The sequence below is a fragment of the Loxodonta africana genome, chromosome 4 (genome assembly GCF_030014295.1).
Source record: "Loxodonta africana isolate mLoxAfr1 chromosome 4, mLoxAfr1.hap2, whole genome shotgun sequence".
Taxonomy (NCBI): domain Eukaryota; kingdom Metazoa; phylum Chordata; class Mammalia; order Proboscidea; family Elephantidae; genus Loxodonta; species Loxodonta africana.
In genome coordinates this window covers 115,009,454-115,030,496 of record NC_087345.1, presented here as the reverse complement: position 1 = coordinate 115,030,496, position 21,043 = coordinate 115,009,454, and the positions used below count along the sequence as shown (strand labels likewise).

At 35.9% G+C, this 21,043-nt stretch overlaps 1 protein-coding gene across 9 annotated transcripts in view; it reads right to left on the bottom strand.

The window, feature by feature from the left end:
• The window catches only part of SOX5 (SRY-box transcription factor 5), a 1,149,712-nt gene that overhangs the window by 200,938 nt on the left and 927,731 nt on the right, over positions 1-21,043 (bottom strand). For all 9 annotated transcript variants that reach the window (XM_064284479.1, XM_064284485.1, XM_023554801.2 and 6 more), the window contains one exon: positions 19,012-19,080. In XM_064284479.1, the coding sequence (XP_064140549.1) occupies positions 19,012-19,080 (69 nt within the window). The remainder of the gene's footprint in view (positions 1-19,011; positions 19,081-21,043) is intronic.

Sequence of the window (21,043 nt, the reverse complement as noted above, 5' to 3'; positions counted from 1 at the left end):
CTTTCTAAAATATTCTCAGTGAAGATAAATAAAAAATTCAAGAATTATTCCTTCAAGAAGGCATTTCAGTTTCATCCTAAGGCTGTAAAACCCTTATAGATAAGGACTGAATTTCCTTTCCTAATCTTTACATCTAGAAAAAGAAATTGAACAAATAGGATCAACATCTTGAGGTCCGTATTTTCATGGACTTGGCAGAATTAGATCAAGGGAGGTTAATCTAAATTGAACGGGGATGGTTGCAAAAGATAATATTTTTACAAGCCATGTTTAATCCCTTCATGTTTTCCTGGGAAAACTGAGATAATTTTGATTTTCCTAAGTCTCTTCATATCCATTTTTCAGGTATTATGTCACTGTACATTGCTGCTGTGTGCCATTGAGTCTATTCTATTGTCTGTACAGGACAAACTAGAATGGCCCCACAGGGTTTCCTAGGCTGTACTCTTTACAGGAGCAGCCAGGTTATTTCACCTACGGAGCTGTTGGCTGGATTCGAACTGCTGACATTTCAGTTAGTAGCCAAGCACTTAACCGTTGTGCAACCAGGGCACTGCACATGAGCCTGTATCAAAACATGAGCTTAGCCCAAACTAAAACTAAACTAAACCCATTGCTGTGGAGTCAATTCTGACTCATAGTAATCCTATAGGACAGGGCAGAACTGTCCCATAGGGTTTCCAAGGTTGTCCATCTTTACAGAAATAGGCTGCACACCTTTCTCCCATGGAGCGGCTGAAGGGTTCGAACTGCCAGCCTTTGAGGTAGCAGCCAAATGATTTGAGCTTTTAAAAAAAAAAAAAAACCCTGTTGCCATCGAGTCCTTCTTGACTCATAGTGACCCTATTTGACAGTGCAGAATTGCCCCATAGGGTTTTTCCAAGGAGCGGCTGGTGGATTCAAACTACTAACCTTTTGCTTGGCAGCCAAGCTCTTAACCACTGCATCACTACCTCGTAAAACATTAAACTTAGGTTTATTTGTTTTTTTCCTATTTCTTTTCTATTTTCTCTGACCGAATCTCAAAGTAAAGAAAACCAATCAAATGTTAAAAGAAAGAAAAAGGAAAAGACTGAAAGTAATGGTGTTTCATGATATATGGAGGAGATGGGTTAAAGGACTCAATGGCACTGGGTAGTAATTCCATCTGGCTCTGAATATGGTACTGAAAAGCATACTGTAAGAGTCACCGCTCTCCTATTTTTGATAAAATAAGAAATCCTGAGGATTTAATCAGGTAAAAAAATGAATGATGAGGATGGTATCACATCTTGGCATCAGAAGCCATTAACAATCTTCTCAAAGTGGTCAAAGTGATAGCATACATAGTTCTAAGAACTTCAGCTAGTTGCATAAATACTGTGAACCTGATTTCTTTAACTTAAAAATAATCCAAGGGTGTTCATTGATTGTTTTACTTGCTATAACCTCTTGTTCTATTATTTATATGATTATGACTATACTCAAGAAGGAAATCATCAGACACTTGGATTGTGTTACGACATGGAGGAGTACAGACCTATTAGATGAAGTAACTAATTGCTACATTAGTTGAAGTGAGATTTTGTTTACACATATTAACCTTGCATTTGATAGCTGCCACATAAAAGAATAAAAATAAAATATACTAATGATAGTACTGTGAAAGTGAGAGTCATAAGATATCTAAACTCTCTCATGATATCTATGGATTATTAGCATTTCATACCACTAGGTACTAATTTTTTTTAAAGCCACTATTATAAAATAACATCTGATGCATAGTTATTTCTGAATTGCATTCTTTCTCCTAATTCTGAGACGATCTGTTGTCTAGGAATGATTTTATGTCACAGGCATGGGAATAACTGGGGAGAAGGCAATTGGGTAACAGAGAGCACAAAAGAGAGAGAAAAAAAGATGAGGTGGTAGAAGACAGGTTGAAGTAATGATGTGTGGATTGAAGTATTTGTACACCTCAAGATCATGCTAGTAATGCATTTAAGAGCAGTGACTTTTTTAATCACAATAGAGACTTCACTCAATACCTCAAGAAATAGAGATTTTAGAGGAAGGTCTTGCCTTCCTGTTCCCTTAAATGAATGAAGCCCCTGTTACAGAACAAAAGAGAGAATGTTTTAAAACAATAGGAAACAGAAAGATTAAGCTTTCACTGAATGATTGCACAGAAGCATATCAAATATTCTAAATGGAAAGGCTGGGAATGGGCATCTTTACAATGGGAGAAAAAGCAAAATTAGTTGCCTAACGGGAAAATATTTCCCTTGGTCAAAACATTCATTTCCTACCTCAGGGTCTTAACAAATACCTAGAAATCAAAGAAATCCTTTAAAACATTTAAATTTTACTTTAAAAGAGCCTCAACTACTATTTATCAAAATAACCCTTTTCTTGGAGAAGCAGGTCAGACATTATTTTGATCTGAAAACACCATTTTTTCTCTTTAGTTTATAGGGTGAAATGACATGATGTTCACAACTGTGATCCAAAATAGATCAAACAGAGAAGTCGGTTCACTGTAAAAATTACACACACACACACACATACATATATGTGTATAGGGGTCATCACGAACCAAAAAATGTATATGGTATTGAAGAAAGTTTTGAAGGTGTACCTCTAAAATGTACTACTGGTAATTTTAAAAAGTCCAAATCTGATTAAAATCTCCTAAGGGACATGTTATCTACAATTTTTATGGAAAAATTCAAATATTGTTTCAAATTTCTTTGCATCTTAAAAATATCACCCGTTAAGTCTTAGGAATCATCCGTAGCTGTAGTTTTAATATTTTTTTTCAAATTCCAGACAAAATAACAAACTCAATTTAATGGGTTCTGCAGAATTGCTGCTCACTGTATGTTCACAGGTGCTTATGATCTTGATTCATTTAATATGATTAACTAGGACCAAGGTCAAGACCCAGAAGACCAGGGTCTATATCTAATTAGTTATGGGAGTTTAGGCATAGTCTTTATCATTTCTGTACCATATCATTTTCATCAACAAAAAAAGAAAAAGTTGAACTAGGTTATTCTAATGTCTATTTTTCTATATGAATTATTTTGTTGATCAAAGAGTTCTAATTCAGTACTATTCAAAGTGTTGGTCTGTGATGAGGTCAAGAGTTTGTACCAGCATGTAAAAAATCAGACTACTTCCTTCACCCCGTAAATCTTGTAGTGAAAATAAATGTCAGCTGAATTACAGCGTGTTTAGTGAACTGCTTATCTCATTGAAGACTTGTAACAGCTCACAGATTGGTCTGAGGACCACGCTATTTTATTCCTCTTCCTTCTCACTCAAATGATTGTCTTTACCATATCCAAAAGTCTTGCAGTAATACGGATAGTAATGGTCTTCAGTCCTATGTCAACTGAGAAGAGTGAAAAGTTTACAGGTTCTGTAATTATACCCTTTAAGCACACAATTGACTATTCATTAAATAATGAAGAGACTACACATTAAGTTTAGCCTACCAAAACATAGGCTCAAGCCAAGGAAGCGTGAAGAATTAATCACGAATATGGTTATCACGACCATGACTTCCAAACCTAAATTGGGACATACAGTCGGACAAAAACCAGTATATTATAGGGAGTCAAATAATACAGGAGGGAGAATAACATGTGGGGATAGACGGTTAAAAATATTCTTAAACTGAATGTCCTAGAAAATTCAGACCAGTATATAGGTGTACCAAAAACAACAAAAAATCCACTCCGTTGAGTCAATTCTAATTCATAGTGACCCTATAGGACACAGTAAAACTGTCCCTTTGGCTTTCCAAGGCTGTAATCTTTATGGAGCAGCCTGCCACATCTTTCTCCCGTGGAGCTGCTGATGGGCCTGAACTTGCTTTTGGTTAGCAGCCGAGTGCTTAACCACTGTACCACCAGGTCTCCTTGTATACAGGTGTACTGTACATATAAGCCTAATAACTGAGTACAGAAAAACTATCATTTTCAGAAGGTATTATTTGTATAATTTACAGCCCAGTGAATCTGTATATTCTTTCCATTTCAATAGTCTCAAAACTGTGTTTAAAATTGAAGTAAGAAATGTACCCCTACCTTTTCCTTATTATATAATCATGGTATTTCCATTGGAATTAACCAAAAATTTTAAACATATATTTTTAATGTTAACTATTTACAAAGGGAAGGGGGAAACAAGAATTGGGATTTTCCCTCAGAATGAAAATTATCATCTACATGAATGGATGACATTTGTATTATTCATGTGTTTCAAGGCATCCGTTGGGTCAAACCCAGCTGCTTACATAAAAAAGGTGTTGGAGATCTATAGTTATGTTTTCAAATTTAGGTAATTCAAACTAAGGGTAAAATTTCATCACATATGTGTGTAAATTATTTAACCATTATTTCATTAAAAAAATTGTGACCCTCGTATAATATTTTCTCTTTCAACCCCTTCAGAGCTGTATGCTTGTTGAATGACTTTTGTCTCTTTTGATGTATTTCTATATACAAACACACATATACCACATTTCTATATACATTACTTCATTTTAAATGTCTTTTAGCGCTTTTGAGTCTGAGTGATGTAAGATGTTATTTTGAACATGCCAAAGCATCTAAACGGCTCCAGTCTTTTCTTTTCAGCCTGCATTCCTTGATAAGTGGCAAAGCTTCCCACTTATCAGTCACTCAAAGTGACTGTAGCTGTCAGTTGTGTACAAAGCGCAATCAGTTTGGAAGCGGAGACACCAGCATTTTTCTTCTCAGCTTGAAGCAAACACGTTTTGACTGCTAGTCATTCAATTTTAAAGCATCCTCAATTAGGGGCGGATGAAGATATAAAGAAAACACATCCTAAACACCTCCACCAGGCAACAGAAAAATTTTATTGTTATCTCTTGATTTACCTTACGGCAGCCCCATCCCTCTTTTCCTGGCTGTATGACACTGGTGCTCATGACAACACACCCTCTATCATGAAAAGATTGCAATAATATATTACACTAACACACTGTGAAACCTCTGTTTGAGCCTGCTAATGTTTTCTTTTGCTGTCTCCCTCTGAAATTACCCCACATAAAATCAAATAATTTACTTTTTAAATTAAAACCCAACTCAATCCTTTGGATTCACTTTTGTTCATTAGTGATCAACTTTTTAATGCAATAGAAACATAAAACTCAATTCAATAATGAGAAGAAATAGGGTAAAAGCAAGCCAGAGAGAGGGGCAATGGGAGGGAGAAAATAAAATAAAAAGGGTAAAGGAAATGAGCAGTGGTTATGTCCAGGGGTCCAGCAGCAGGCATGGACGTGGGCATTGGCACAATCATGAAAGGGGAATATACAGGCAAGAAAGGGATTAAAAAAAAAAATGTAGTTCAGAACTAAATGATGGTTATGGCAGAATATTAAAAAAAATTCTTTTTGGCAATGAACAGGGAGGGTAAATGAAAAGTAAAAAATTAAAAAGACATACAGAGAGGCCTGCATGTGTATACACATACGGCTCACACATAGTGTACATATCACATGTATTAATATAAACCTGTAATTTAATATATACATATGCTATCAAAACTAGCTCATTTGTTGACCTCTTTTAGCTAAACACATGGATATTGTATGAAAGCTAGTTCATTAGTTTACCTTTTATAATTTCCTATTTAAGTATAGCAAGCTCGTCAGCATAAAATAATTCTTTTTAAAGAGATGATATATATCTTTCATAAACATAGCATCCTATCCTTTTTGGCCTTTATAGGTGAAAGCTTAGTTATTTGCAATATTTCATTAGGTGGAACACATCTTTCCCTCACTAAGGCCAGATACATGAATTAGTTCTATATTTAATACTTTATACAGAGTACCATTTATGAATGGGCACTCTCTTAACTCATTTACTGTGGGAAGCAACACTGTATTACTTTTTTCAAAAAATACTGCCTTGTTTGCCAATTTAATAGGTTTAACTCAGTTTGGTAAGACCACATCATTCTTATTTTCTAGAGATTATCTGAATTAAATCACTCTTTACTATTCCAGTTAGGATACAAGGGAAGAAGGCAACTTTTCCGTCTACAAAGTACTCACCTATCATAATTTGAGAAATACAACACAACGCATACACACTTCAATTCTATTGCCTTTAATATATGTGTATACCAAAAAATAAAAAAAACAAACCCGTTGCTGGCAAGTCAATTCCAGCTCGTAGTGACCCTATAGGACAGAGTAGGACTGCCCCATAGCGTTTCCAGGGAACAGCTGCTGACCTTTTGATTACCAGCTGACCTCTTAACCACTGTGCCACCAGGGCTCCATATGTGTATACGTCACATATATTAATACAAACATTAACAGAGAGATAGTGTTATAACCTATCTGAAGTCTAGTGATGATTATATGAGATGACCTCTGTAGAGTGCAAGCACTTAATACACAATGGGTTGCTCCTTCTCCTCACCAGCGTAGTACAAAGTCATTATACTGATTTCTTCCACATGCACACTGCCAAGTCCCAAACTTATTAAAATAGAATACCAGTTCAAAGGTGGTGTATATTATAATTAAATAGCTCATGGTCTGGAAATCTTGGTTAAGATTCCTAATTTTAAAATTTGAAAAATAGAATGAAGGCAAAAATTCAACTGGAATTGCTACTCTTTAAAGTTAAGACAAGGAGATTTATGCCATCTTAAACCAGTCGATATGGTTACAAATCAAATACAGCACTAGGGAGAGGTGGTTATCTATTTTTTGATGGCTCCTTGAATGTCTGCATTACTTTAGTCTCTTCAGAAATTACAGAATGATTTGCTTATTATTTTGTACCCTATAGAGTGGATAATTGCTCCACTCCATTCATTCATCCATTCACTGAATAAATATTTTTATGTTCTTATTTTAGGTACTTTGGTTATGGCAGTAAGTAAGCAAGATAAACTCTCTGACCTCACAGAGCTTAATCCCAAGTGTGTATTGTGGTAGTGGTAGTGGCACAGCAAAAACCAAGTAAATATCAGGGGGTAATAAGTGTTATGAGGAAAAATAAGCAGGATAAGAGATTAGAGACTGACTGGGGGACACGGAGCTATTTTAGATGGGGTTGTCAGAGAAGGTCTCTCTGAGGAAAATGGCATTTCAAAAGAGATCTTAATGAGTGAGGGTCAGAGTTATGTGATGAACTGAAAAATGAGCATTCCAGACCATGAGAATGACAAATACAAATGTCCTAATGCTATAAAAAAAAAAAAATGCTATAACATCCTTGATAAATTCCTAAATACTAAGAAGGACTGAAGTCTAGAGCAGAGGCAATAAGGGAGAGACTGACAGAAGAGTCAGAGATGCTGGCAGCGGCTAACAAAGCAGAGTCCATCAGACCAGGATAAGGAGTATCAACTTACTTCACACGACATGATTTTGAGCATGGGTATGACACAAGAAGATTTAGCATTGTAGCAGCTATGTGAAAACTGTACTGGAGGGCGGGAAGTCAATAGAGAACAGGATAACCAACTTAGTTAGAAGCCTACTGCAGTGATCTAGGTGAGAAATGATGGAGACTTCTAGAGTGATGATGGAAGGAGTTGGTCAACGGATAGAGTTTGAAGATAAAACCAAAGCTGATAGATTAGGTATGACAGAAAGAGCATGAGTCCTAGATTTTTGGCTATAGCAACTGGGCATATAGTACCATATTTGGAGATAAGTAAGCTAGTAAAGAATTAGTTTGGAGAAGATAAATAAAAGATCTGTTTTGGAAATACTAAAATTGAGGTGGTATTATGTATCCATTTAAATAGGTTGAGCTGGCAGGTGGGTATTTGTTTCTGAAGTTCAGGAGAGAGATATCGCTGGAGAGATAAATTTTAGAGTATTTACTTATGGACTAAATGAGAGAGATCATTTAGGAAGTAAGTACAGATACCGAAAAAAAAAACAAACCCATTGCTGTTGAGTTGGTTTCCAAGGTTGTAATCTTTATGGGAGAAGACTGCCACATCTTTCTCCCATAGAGCAGCTGATGAGTTCAAACCACCGACCTTCTGGTTAGCAGCCAAGTACTTCAACTGCTGCACCACCAGGGCTCTCAAAGTGTAGACAGAGAAGTCAAATGATGAATCATTACAGTGATTCAGCTTTTTAAGGATGGTAAGAGAATCCTGCAAATGAGACTTAGAAAGAGTGGGTAGAAAGTTAAAAATAAAAGCAGATTGTGGTATATTTGGAGGCCCAATGAAGAGTGCTATCAGAAAGTGGGAGTGATCAATTTTTTAAAATGCTGCTGAGAGCTCAAGTATAATGAAGACTAATAATTGATCACTTCTAGGATGTTCATTGAAAAAGAAGCAATTCCATTTTTTCCTTTCACTTCTCCTCAAGAAAAAACTAAGGAATGTTCTAATGTCATAAAAACTCACAGCTGTCAAGTTGACTCCAACTCATAATGACCCTGTAGGACTGAATAGAACTGCACCACAGTGTTTCCAAGGCTGTCAATCTTTACGGAAGCAGAGCTGCTGGTGGTTTCAAACTGCCCACCTTTTGGTTAGTAGTGGAGCGCTTTAACCACTATATCACCAAGGCTCCCTGATGTCATAAAACCCTCCAAAAACCCATTGCCTTCAAGTCGATTCCAACTCATATCAACCCTATGGGACAGAGTAGAACTGCCCCACAGAGTTTCCAAGGAGCACCTGGTAGATTCGAACTGCCATCCTTTTGGTTGGTAGCCATCTCTTAACCATTGCACCACCAGGGCTCCAATGTCATAAAGGTGTCCTCAATTCCCTCTTTATATTTTGCCATTTCTGTTGGCCTCTGAAGAAAAGCAGGGCAATAACAACAACAATAAAAAACCCTCATACGTAAAGTAAAAAGCAATTTGTTTCTCATTGCATACAAGTTACGTGAAAATTTGTCAGCTTTGGAATAGAAATTGGACCCTGAGTAGAGAGTTGGTGCAAATTTACCATGTCTTAAGAATGCCTGGTATGTATGTCTTGGCTCATGATAAATGTGTGTTCTTCGAAGAATACTCCTTTTATGTTAACGTTGTGTTAATTTAGTTGACATTTAACTTTCTATTTGTTAACTTTCTTCGAATCAAGAGATAGAAATCATTTCTAAAGACTTGGTGAGTACTCACTGCTGCAGCATTTATTTTACCACACTAATGTGCAAATGTGCAAATTAGGGTGCAATCAAAAGGGATACATTTTAGGCCAACATAGTTACTCCTGGCCTATATTTCCTAAGTCTTTCTGTTGTTGTTGACTCGGTTTGTTTTGTTTTGTTTCCCACTATTTGATAATTACGTTCCCAGGGTTTTATCTAAGCACTGATGGACCCCAGTTTGTTAACTGATAGGATATGGACTAGCAGAGCCTCAGTGAGAAACAACTACTTCAACTTTTTCCACAAGTAACGCTGTTCAGGAAAAGGCTGCAAAGTCCTGAGAAAACTGCTATCAGCCTGCTTTCTGGGTCAGCCTCAGTGACTCCAGAAGGCCCATATTTACAACTTGTGAAAAAGCTGCTGCTGAAGACACATAACAGATTTGAACTTAACGTCCCGCTGCTGAAGCCCGCTGGTTCCATGGCTCTGTAATTTCGGTTTACTCGAGGACTTCTCTTCTTTAGACTATAGTAACACTAACCAAAGCTAAACAATTGTCTAAAGAAACTAATGAACCCAGTATTCATTTCACAAAGCACATTGCAAAGATTAGAGAACGAAGAGAAAACTGGTGACAGAAATGGGATAGCAGAAAAAAGAAAACAGTGATAAAGATTATCTGAGATGCCACATTAAAAAAAAAAAAAAAAGATGAGTCCACTTCCAGGAAATGCATTGTTTGTGTTTTTAGTGATCAAGTGAGGATGAATTACAAAACCAGGGTTACAATTTCCAAGAACTGTTATCAATATTATTTCATGAACTTAAAAGCAATTAAAAAAAAAAAACAAAAAAACCCAAATCAGACTTTGCTATTCCAACTAAGGTCTGAATAGTGACACTGAAAAGTTTAAAATATCAAGGCCATAGAGCAGTTTTAAATTCTATATTGACTTATATTGTTTGAAAAATTCATCAAAAAGAGAAAAAGTATTTCTAGCAAATGGTGAAACTCTGTTTGTATCACTTATCTCCACTGTCCTCCCACAAAAAAAAAAAAAAATCACATATTATACAATTCCTAGATAGAAGTCAAGTTTATTTTTGGAACCTCAATCTTTACCTTTCTCCACTAATTTACTGTTTACAATAATTCCTTCATTCAAACTATCTTGAACATTTTGTATTAAGAAAGGCAGATTTTTTTTTAATGATGCCCTGATTTATGGCCCAAAGTGATAAACCGACCATGTGTACTCTTTCCTGTGACACCATTAAAATAATAAAAACAAACAACACATTTACAAGCCTATAGCACAAAAGATAACTGAAAACAAAACGCATGCATAGGCAAGAAACTTGACCACATTTTTGGAAGATGAACAGCAATTGCAGTCTGTCAACTGATGAGAGTGGGGTGAAAAAGACAAGAGTATACATGCAAAAATAAATAAATGTGAGAAAACGGTCAAACAACAAAAATTTCTCGTGGCAAAAGACTAAAAGATCCACAGGGCTTACAAAAAAAGAAAAATATATGAATATCTCCTAGTAAAATGTCACAAATAAATAGGTTATAATAAAAACTTTCAGAAAGGAAAAAAATATTGGTTACAAAAAAAAATTAAAATAAGATCAGTTTCATATTTCTCATGGTGCTAGAAGATGAGCATCAGTGGATTTCAGATATGAAGAATTATGGTTTCCAACTTGATTTTTTTTTTTTTTAATAGAGGCCAAGGATGCTGTTAAACATCCTACAACACACAGAATAGCCTTCACGCAAAGAATTATTTGGCCCGCAATGTCAGTAGTGCCAAGGCTAAGAAATTTCTCTCTCTCATTTACTTTTTTTTAAATTGTGTTTTAGTGGAAAGTTTACAGAGCAAATTAGTTTCTCATTACACAGTTAATATACATGTTGTTTTGTGACATTGGTTGTTACAAATTTTAGAATTTTATTTACATCCAAACTATCAATCAAGTATAGGGGTAGACTAGAACATTATTACATATGCTTATATTGAGAGCATTTTTATCTCAGAACCTTTGTATCCTATTCATTCCCCACTTCTCCCCTCCCCCCCCCCCTTTTTTAGGAAGTTCTTTGATGTGGTTCTCCAGCAAAACAAGGAAGTAAATCAAGAAGGAGGACTATGCAGGAAACAGTGATTCCAACTCCAGAGAATCATAAAGGGAAGTCCCAGAAGGTCCGTTGGTCCAACCCATCTAAACGGAAGCAGGAGAACAGAGAGAGCTAGGCATAGTTATCAAGGAAAAGCTCATGGAGGCAACAAGGCAGATAACATAGGAAAAAAGGAAAAGCAATTGAGAAGGATTGCTCCTAGGAATGAGCAAAGCTACACAAGAAAGTAAATACAGAGTACCCTGTTAGGCTATCCAGAAAACAATATTTACATTTAGGTTTTGACATAAGCACCGTGTGTGTGTGTGTGTGTGTGTGTGTGTGTGTGTGTGTGTATGTGGAGTAAATGCACAGATAACAGAAATTGGCAGTTGGGAGTGAGAGAAGAGAGATGCCATCCTCATCTGACTGACAAGGCAAGTTTCTGGAGATCCTATTTATAGTTGATTCAACAAAAAAAGAGGTGTAAGTAAACTACTTAAAGTTTAAAAGTACTTAATAGAGGAAATTAAATGACTTAACATAACTATATTGTGCGAGGAGGGAGGAAATACAGGAGACGATGTCAGGGTGGCAATAAAGTGAGCTAAATCAATCCTCAAGTTTTGAAGTTAATGATATTTAAAACTAGTAAGTCATAAATAAAATAGCACTTCAATTATATTTTTGAGAGAGAGAAGAAAAATACCAGGAGACCTATTAAAAATTAAGATTTAAGATTAAAAAGTGGTTCCTTAGCAAAAGGATAGATAGGGAGTATAGAGGACTGAGCTTAGGATGGTTGCTTTCCATTACTTTCCTGTACTCTTTAAAGTATGTAGCATGGGTTTACAAATAAAGATTAAAATATATATGTGTATGTATATCTATATGTATATACATAACTATATCTTTAGAAACAAGTTTGCCTAGACAGAGAAATAATTAATCTATACCCAGACCCCACAATACACGATTGAATTTCTTTCATTCGGTAGTCACCAGAAAACCAATTTTTTTTTTTAAAAAAAAGAACGTTTAAAGGATTTTTAAGTGGCTCCCTCTGTGTAAAAGGACCGTGCAGTCGAGAGTTGTATCCTGTTTACTTGCAGTATATTTTATTTCATCTTGCAAAACGTTAGTTGGAACTCAAGGAGTTAATGCATTTCTTCAGGTTGAAATCCTACCTTAATTGCATGGTGTTTATTCTTGGCATTTCCAGTCTCCCAAAGACACAAGGTTACTTTGTAATCTCTTTGTCCTCATGTATGTGTGTAGGGTCTTGCTGAGGGGGGGTAAAATGCTTTCAACTTACCACACTTGGAGAAAGAAATCATAAATCAGCAGGTGAGTCAGGTACTATTATTTCACCTTTAACGTTATTATGTTTTCAATACAATATTTCAATGGATTTCTTTCCGCATAATAATTTATCAAGAATTACCAAAACTCTAATGACCTCAGAGAACTTTGGCACCAATAAAATGAAACCTTTACCACAAATTGGTTGAGCCCACGACTGCAACTTAATCATTCAATCGTACATAAGTCAAGTTGTATTTTTACTTCATAGGAGTACGTTCCCAGGGAAAGAAAACTCATTTTCCAACTTTAGGCCATTAAGCCTTAAATGGTAGAATATCAGTGAAATAAAAATGAACTGGGCCCAGATTCGGGGACTTTGGAGTCCAGCCATGGTTCCACAAGTAACAACTTATGTGATTGCAAAAATCTTCTTTACTTACTCGGTTTAAGTTTACGAATGTCGAAATGAGAGATAGGTCTCATTAAAGGCTTTCTGAAAATCTCTTGTAGTTCTAAATCAAATCAATTTATAAAACTGAACTCACAAAGTTTCACTGATTACTGCATTAGAGGTTATATTCCTTTTACTAGAAATTCTCTTGCTGGAAACAGTCATTAAATCGCCCATCATGCATCTAATGCTTTAGGCAATTTTTTCTTTTTGTTTTTTGGCATTGTGCACTCACTATATGTTAGGAATAATTCCATTTAATCCTCAAAGTAACCAGGTGTGAGTTAGTTTAGGTATACAATTCACATTTTATTGATGAGAGTAATGAAACTCAAAGGGGTAAGCAATTTTCCCAAGATGACATAGTAAATAAGGTGTGAAGAGGCAAAGACTGAATTTGGATATGTCTAAGTCCAAAGACCCTGCTCTTAATCTTTTAAATTTTTATTATGGAATAAGATTAAAATTGTATTTCACACAGTTAAATGTAAGTCTATACCACCTGAAAAACCAAGCTCTTTCCTACATGCTATGGAATGTATACCACCATCCAGCCAAGAATACAAGGGTGGGAAGAGTCATCCTTCACCCTATCCTGAGGTCCAGGCAGAATCAGTGACCCAGAGTTAGTCCTAGTCCCGCACACACTTATGAATCGGGAGCAATGACATAGGGGCTATTAAACAACAATTCTTTACCTCCAAGAGAACACAATGAACAGTAGCTGGAAAACTTAATCAGAAGGGGAAACACAATGAATTTGTGGAATTTCTTATGAAAGGTCAAACACTGACCTCCCTGTATGGGGATCATGACAAATATGCAGTTGAAAATGAAGTACAGTATCTTTAAATTTCCCCTAAAAAATATCTTACGTGGATTTCTTTCTGGAGCATGCTGTTGGATTGACCCTATTAGATGCTAACAAGAACCAAAAAAGATAAGAAACTTAAAATTAGGGCATGCTTCCCCCACACATGCTCAAAACTATATAAACCCGGTCCCATTCAAAGCTTCAAGATTAAAGGGGGCTTAGGTCTCCAGGACACTCAGTTTATTCCCATAATGGAAGTTGAGTAGAGGTCACCCATTCATTCACTTTAAAAGGTTTTAACAGCAGTGAGTCAGGTCAAGATGAGCCACTGATTATTATTGGAAACCAAAGTCACCTAACCATGATGTTAGAAGCAGATTGGTTTAATGTAAAAAATAGTCAGGGAATAAAATGCTAAAATATGGACATTGTAGCATGTGTAAAAACCCAAACCCACTACCATTGAGTCAATTCTGACTCATAGAGGCCCTATGGGACAGAGTAGAACTGCCCCACAGGGTTTTCAAGGCGTAAGTCTTTACGGAAGCTGAGTGCCACACCTTTCTCCCCCAGAGAGGCTGGTGGGTTCGAACCACTGACATTTCAGTTAGCAGCCGAGCACTTAACCACTGAGCTACCAGGGCTCCTGGATGTGCAATGGAGTATAAGAAAAAAAAAAAAGTTTCCCCTAAAAATTAACCATCTAGGGAGATTATTTTTTTCTGAGATATTTATAAATTTTATCTCCTGTATTAATGCGCATTAAAACTAAGCGAGATACATTAAATTGAAATACAAAAATGTTCTATCTTTGAAGGAAAATAACCAGACAAAAATATTAAAGGAAAACAACGTGGAATGTTAGAAGACTGAAACGTTTTAGTGTTTAGTGTTCCTAAAATTAAGAGTTGCATAACAAAACAGGAATGAAGGAAGATGGGATATTTCTGGTAATATGACATTATTTTACATGCAGAGTGAACTGATTTATGAGGTTGCAAAGAAAAACAGAAAACTTCCTTTAATTCTGCTTTTAATTTCCAGTGACTTATATGAATAAAGACTTTTTCTTTATATGAATAAACTTAGTAGAAGGCTATAATCCCGTATACTCTTTAGAGAGAAGAATGTAGATTAAATGTTCATTCCAATTAGAATCATGCAGTTTTAGAGCTAAGGTTGCTTTTTGAAGAGACAGATTAAAAAGAGTTCATAAAGAGCTGATCCTAAGCAGTTAAATAAAATTGTTCACTTGCAAATTCTTATGACATTTTTTATTTGAATAGTGTAAAACCTACCGTCCCTCTCTTCATCTAGGGTGGAGAAAAGATAGAATTGACAGGCCGTGGGAGAATTTTAAATAACTTGGGTAGAGATGAGAATATGTGAATATTTGTGCATACACACATTCATACGAACTTGTTCATATACTTTTTTAATAGAATGGCATATGCCTCAAATGAAATAAAGATGTCTAAATTAACCTCTCCTTAAAAAAGATCCCACTAAAAATATGAAGAAAATGAGGGAAACATCATCCTTTTTTCATGTCATATATCCACCAAGTGTGCAAATTTGTCTTGCTCTGATTCCTACACTCTCAGTTTAATCCATTCTAGCTGATCTGTCTAACCCATCTACTGTATTTTATGCCTTTACTTTAGACCAAGTTACTATCTTTTGTGATTATAATTAACACACAAATTTTAAAGGCAACCTTAATTGTGGATTCATAACCCTGTTGTTCACTATTCCGTCCATATAATATAGGAACTGGGATACATGATTTCCTAAGGTCCTGAGAAACAACCATGGCACAAAACACCTAAGGAAACGCAATCAAGATAAATAATGTAAGTTTCTACGTTTACTTTTCCAAGGTCTTAAGGCTCCATATTTATGACAGGAAAAGAAAAAAAAAGGCATATATCAAAAACAAAATCTGATAGCTTAGTATTTTCAAATACCGAAGAAAATATAGTTTATGGTAATTTTTATGGGCGTATTTGATCATGTATGCATTGATTAAAAATATAATTTATAATAATATTTAGTATTAATTTGATTTGTCTTTTACCATAACAGGGTCAATTTTTATTTGTCTTCCTCTTTGTCATATTTTGCCAAGTAAAAAGAGGAAGAGGGAAGAAGGAGAAAAGGAAGAGAAAATATTCTAAAAAGAATAATGGTAAGAATTTATGTGGGGAAACAGAGGGTCTATACTACGTTTTAAATTTTCTATTTCTACACATGCCACTACATTAGGCTTCCCATAAGTGTTTGAAAAAAAATCTCAGTAGATTAAATAATTTGAATACATTGAGGCTTTACTATTAAGTGTTTAGAAGACGGCCCCAAATGAACAACTTACTCTGCCTATAGAACTATACTTTTAGTTAATGAATATACGAGAAGCTGTGAAAATGAATTCCTTTCAGATTGTCCGTCTTTCTCATTACTTACTTGTTATCTGGAACATGTCCTACTTCCCAGACTTTTTTTTTTTTTTGGTAAGTACCTGATGGTTTTAGAGCCCTGGTCGCGCAGTGTTAAGAGCTTGGCTGCTAACCAAAAGGTCGACAGTTTGACTCTACCCGCCACTCTTTAGAAACCCTATGGGGCAGCTAGCTCTACTCTGTCCTATAGGGTCGCTATGAGTTGTAATTGACTGGACAGCAATGGTTTTGGTTTGGTTTGGTTTAGTTTAATGGTTTCGACTCACTCAGTTTTGCTCATCAGGACTAAACCTTGAGTGAAGACAAATACACAGACATAATATTTCCATATCTTTTAACGTTTCCCTCTGATTACTTAATAGTGTGATATTATTACCTTTAAGGACTATTTGTTTAGAGTTGGTTTTTGTTTGTTTTTTCTCCTCTAGTAGAGGTCAGCAGCTTCTAAACTATGACATTTTGATACTCAGCAATATTTCTATTAATAGAAAACTTTAGTTCTCATCATTGTTCTACCAGTAACTAGTTGTGTGAGCTTAGGCAAGTCAGTAAACTTGGCCTTAGCTCTCTGGGATACAGTTTCTATAATCACGCTGTCTGTAACCAAAAAAACCCGTTGCTGTCAAGTCGATTCTGACTCATAGCGAACCTATAGGACAGAGTGGAACTGCCCCATAGAGTTTCCAAGGAGCGCCTGGTGGATTTGAATTGCTGACCTTTTGGTTAGCAGCTGTAGCACTTAACCACTACTCCACCAGGGTTTCCACACTGTCTATAGGACAGATAATTTTTAAAGACCTTTTCATTTGGGGGGGGAGGGGAAAGTCTAATTTATAATTAGACATCTCCATGCTCTGGAGCAAGAAATCCAACAGTTTCAACATTTTATTATTATGACAGAGCTTAAAATCCACATTATAAACATAATACGGGTTTAACACATTCTGTAACTCTGTTTAACAAAGGCTTGGGTTTTTTTTTTTGTCTCAATAGTCTCGTAGAAAGTAAAAAAGAAATTGAAACTATTGGTACTCCATCAAATCCCAGCAAAATCGGGTGTCTCGCAAAGGGCCGTGTTGTTGATTATGGATTTATATCTTATTTACAATAAGAAATTGTCAGAACAACTTTTTAATCCTACTGATTTTTTCAATAATTAAAAACATTTTCAACATAGATAACTGGGTGCCATCAACAAACTATATTCAAAATCAGTGTATTTAGACTGAAAAACATGAAATCCAATGACAGTTTTAAACCAATGAATTTAATAATCACACTCCACATACGAATAGATAAGAGCATATTAGAAATGTACTATTCATAATTATAGAAAAGGGACACAAAAATCCCTGGTTGGGGCATGAACAGAAGCTCTGACCAGCTCACTTAAAATTCCAGGTACAATAAGAATTAAAAAAAAAAAAATTGCCACAGTTCTGACTCATGGTGACCTCACGTGGTTCAGAGTAAAACTGCACTTCACAGGGTTTTCAATGGCTATAATCTTTCGAGAGCAGATCACCAGGTCTTTCTCCCAAGGCGCCTCTGGCTGGACTACGATTTCCAGCCTTTTGGTTAGCACCCGAGTGCTTAACTGCGCCACTGAGGGATTCCAGAACAAAAAAGAATTTGGGCCAGATGATCCGGAGTAAAGAAATAAAGTGTACCTGGCCCAATCAGACAAAATGGGAGAAACTTTGTTGGCAAAAGAAGTTAAAACCTGCTTAATATGCGAGTGAAATAATTTTGGCATGTTTCTGACATTTGTGATATTTATACTTATTAAAATACATTGGACTCTCAAGATACAACCTCAAGAGAATGATGACTTTTTCCCCCAGATTAGCTGACTGCAAACCTAACAGTCACCTCCAGGTGAATGACGGTACTGAGGGGCTGGACTCATAGCTCCATGAGTGAGATTCCTTTTTTCGCTAGTCAGAGCAAATATGTATTTGCACTTTTTTTTCTTTTTATGAGTATGAGCTTTGGTACTATGCTAAGGTTTCCATACATAATACATTATCATTAAATTCTCATAAATCTCTATGAAATAGATACTGTTATTAACCTTATTTTTAGGAAAAACTAAGAATATTATCAAAGTTCATGCTACTAGCAAGTGGTAAAGACAATACATTCTTAACAAACTTACGTTTTCCTTTATTATTATTTTTACCAATACAGCTCCTTTCTTCCTTATTTGATTCTACTCATTATTCTAAATTTCCATATAAGAAAAATATAAAGGTGATAGATCCCTCAGACTTAGATTTTACAGTCAATACCAAGGGTGAAATGCAACTTGAATGCCGAATCATTACCTTCCTTAACTCCAGGCTTTATCTCATATGGCCGTTGAGCATACAGCAGAAAAGTTCTCTGCCAGTGACTCTCTAACTGAAAATCTATGGTACCTATCTGCTTCGAGTTCCCTGCACCTACCCATTAAGAACACTTACAGACACATTTTAAACATTAAGGTATAGACAAAAAATGGAACATCGCTCGACAATAATTTCCTCTCAGCACAGGATGAAAATTACTGCTAACTTGCTTAAACTGCAGCTCCCTAACACAGTAGGGTGTCTGACAAACAGCCATCAGTTGCAAGATTTGCATGGTACAGGAGGCTAATGTAAATCAGGCTAAGAGCAATTTTTATTTTGAAGGCCATTTCAGTCAGGTCATATAAGAATGGGAAACAAAGTATATTTTTTCACGGGAAACATATATGAAATTATGATTTCTGACCTGGATCTGTTGCTGAAGCAAATTGATTTTGTGTTGTTGCTGCAGAAGCTGCTGCTGTTGTCTTGCAATCTGTGGAGAAATTGCACATGAAAATGTTAAAAGTATATTGTAGACCTGGAGGGAAACCACCAATGTTCTGTTTCTCAAAGTTTGATTTGACACTGATGAAGATGATGAAAATGGATGTGGCTGTGCCTCTGAATTATCAGCAACTTATCCTTATGGGGGATCCAACAAGATATTTAGTGTTTAGGATCAGTTATGCTTATTTTGGCTGAAAACAAATGAAGCCTAAGACACTGCAGCAATGATTTCTCCCAGTATGAAATGTTACCCATTGTCAAGTTGATTACGACTCACAGAAACCCTATCGGACAGAATAGAACTGTCCCATAGGGTTTCCAAGGAGCGGCTGTTAGATTTGAACTGCCAATCTTTTGGTTAGCAGGCAAGCTCTTAACCACTGTGCTACCAAGGCTTCAAATTTTAGGGCTGCAAAAATCCTTCTTTCTGGTGATACTCAGAAGGCACTGCCTCTGACATTTTCAGCCCTCTTCTACCAAAGAAAGGCTATTGCATGAACAGGGGTGTGGTTGTGCCTAAGAAGTTCAGTGTAGCATGAAGTACTAGAAGATACTCTATTCCTCAAATCATAAGAAAAAAAAAAAAAAATTGCCATCATGTCGACTCTGACTTATTGTGACCCCATGTGTGTCAGAGTAGAACTGTGCTCCATAGGGTTTTCAATGACTGATTTTTCAGAAGTAGATAGCCAGACCGTTCTTCTGAGGTGCCTCGAGAGGACTCAAGCCTCCAAACTTCAGGTTAGAAGCAGAGTCTGCTAATCATTTCTAGCACCTAGGGACTCCACTGTACTCCTTAGTGAGGGCTTTTTTTTTTTTTTTTCTTGGTAAATAATGTCCTCATCTCCTCCTCCCACAAATTCTTAAACCACCCACTTCTCAAGACAATGCATTCTCTTTCCTCCTCTCATTTCTTTATCAAAATAATTCTTAATCGAATCATCAATCACTTCCATTTCTCTAATCGTAAAGAAGTTTTCTTTTATTTGGTTTTTAGTCCTCATTTTTTGACCTCTCATCAGTATTCAAGACTCAAGTTTCTTTCCTTTGATCCAGAACTACTTTCTTCCCATGGCTTCTATGACACCACAATTTTCTGGTCTTCTCCTGCCTTTTGAGGTATTCCTTCTCAGTTATATTTAATGGCTTTGTCCAGTCATTAAATGTTCTAACTCCATAAGGCTCAATTTTAGAATCTCTTCTCTTTTCCCTCTATACCTACTTTCATCTGTAGGCCAAGGGCTTATAAATTTGTTTCTCTAGCTTCAACCTCTGCTGTAAGCTTCAGACCCATTTATCCAACTGTGTTCTTGAAGGTATTTCAAATTCAGTAGGTTCAAAACTAAACTCAGGATTTAGCCTTCCATATGCTCATCTTAAGTGTTTTCTAACCCAGGAAATAGCACAGTAATTTCCTTGTGATTTGTTCTCATAACACCTTCTACATTTACTTAATACTCTATCACATGCTATGATTTTATATTTGTTTGTTTTTTGATTGTTTGACTTCTTTATTACCATCTCTGTCTCCTAGGTAGACGTTTATAAACACAGTGAGCGTAGGGATCATGTATATTTTGCTCACCAATTGCACAGGGCCTAGTACATAAGGGGTTCTGAATAAATATTTGATGAAGAATCTATGAATGAATAGATGAGAAGAAATTTTTAAACATTTCATTACATGATATATACGGTAGGAAGATTTCTAATGAGAGTGCAACTCCTAAACTCAAGAAATTTATTACTGTCTTAAAAATACACACTACTTCTTATTCTCATCATGTTGTAATCACTATCATTTTCATTGCAAAAATATATCCCTTAACCTTTGTATCCAGCTGAAAATTCAGGAAATAGTGGATACATGTAGAGTTCATTGTGAATGAAAATTAAGAACTCATGATGCAGATGGGTCTACATAGATTATTTCTATAGACAGGTAAATT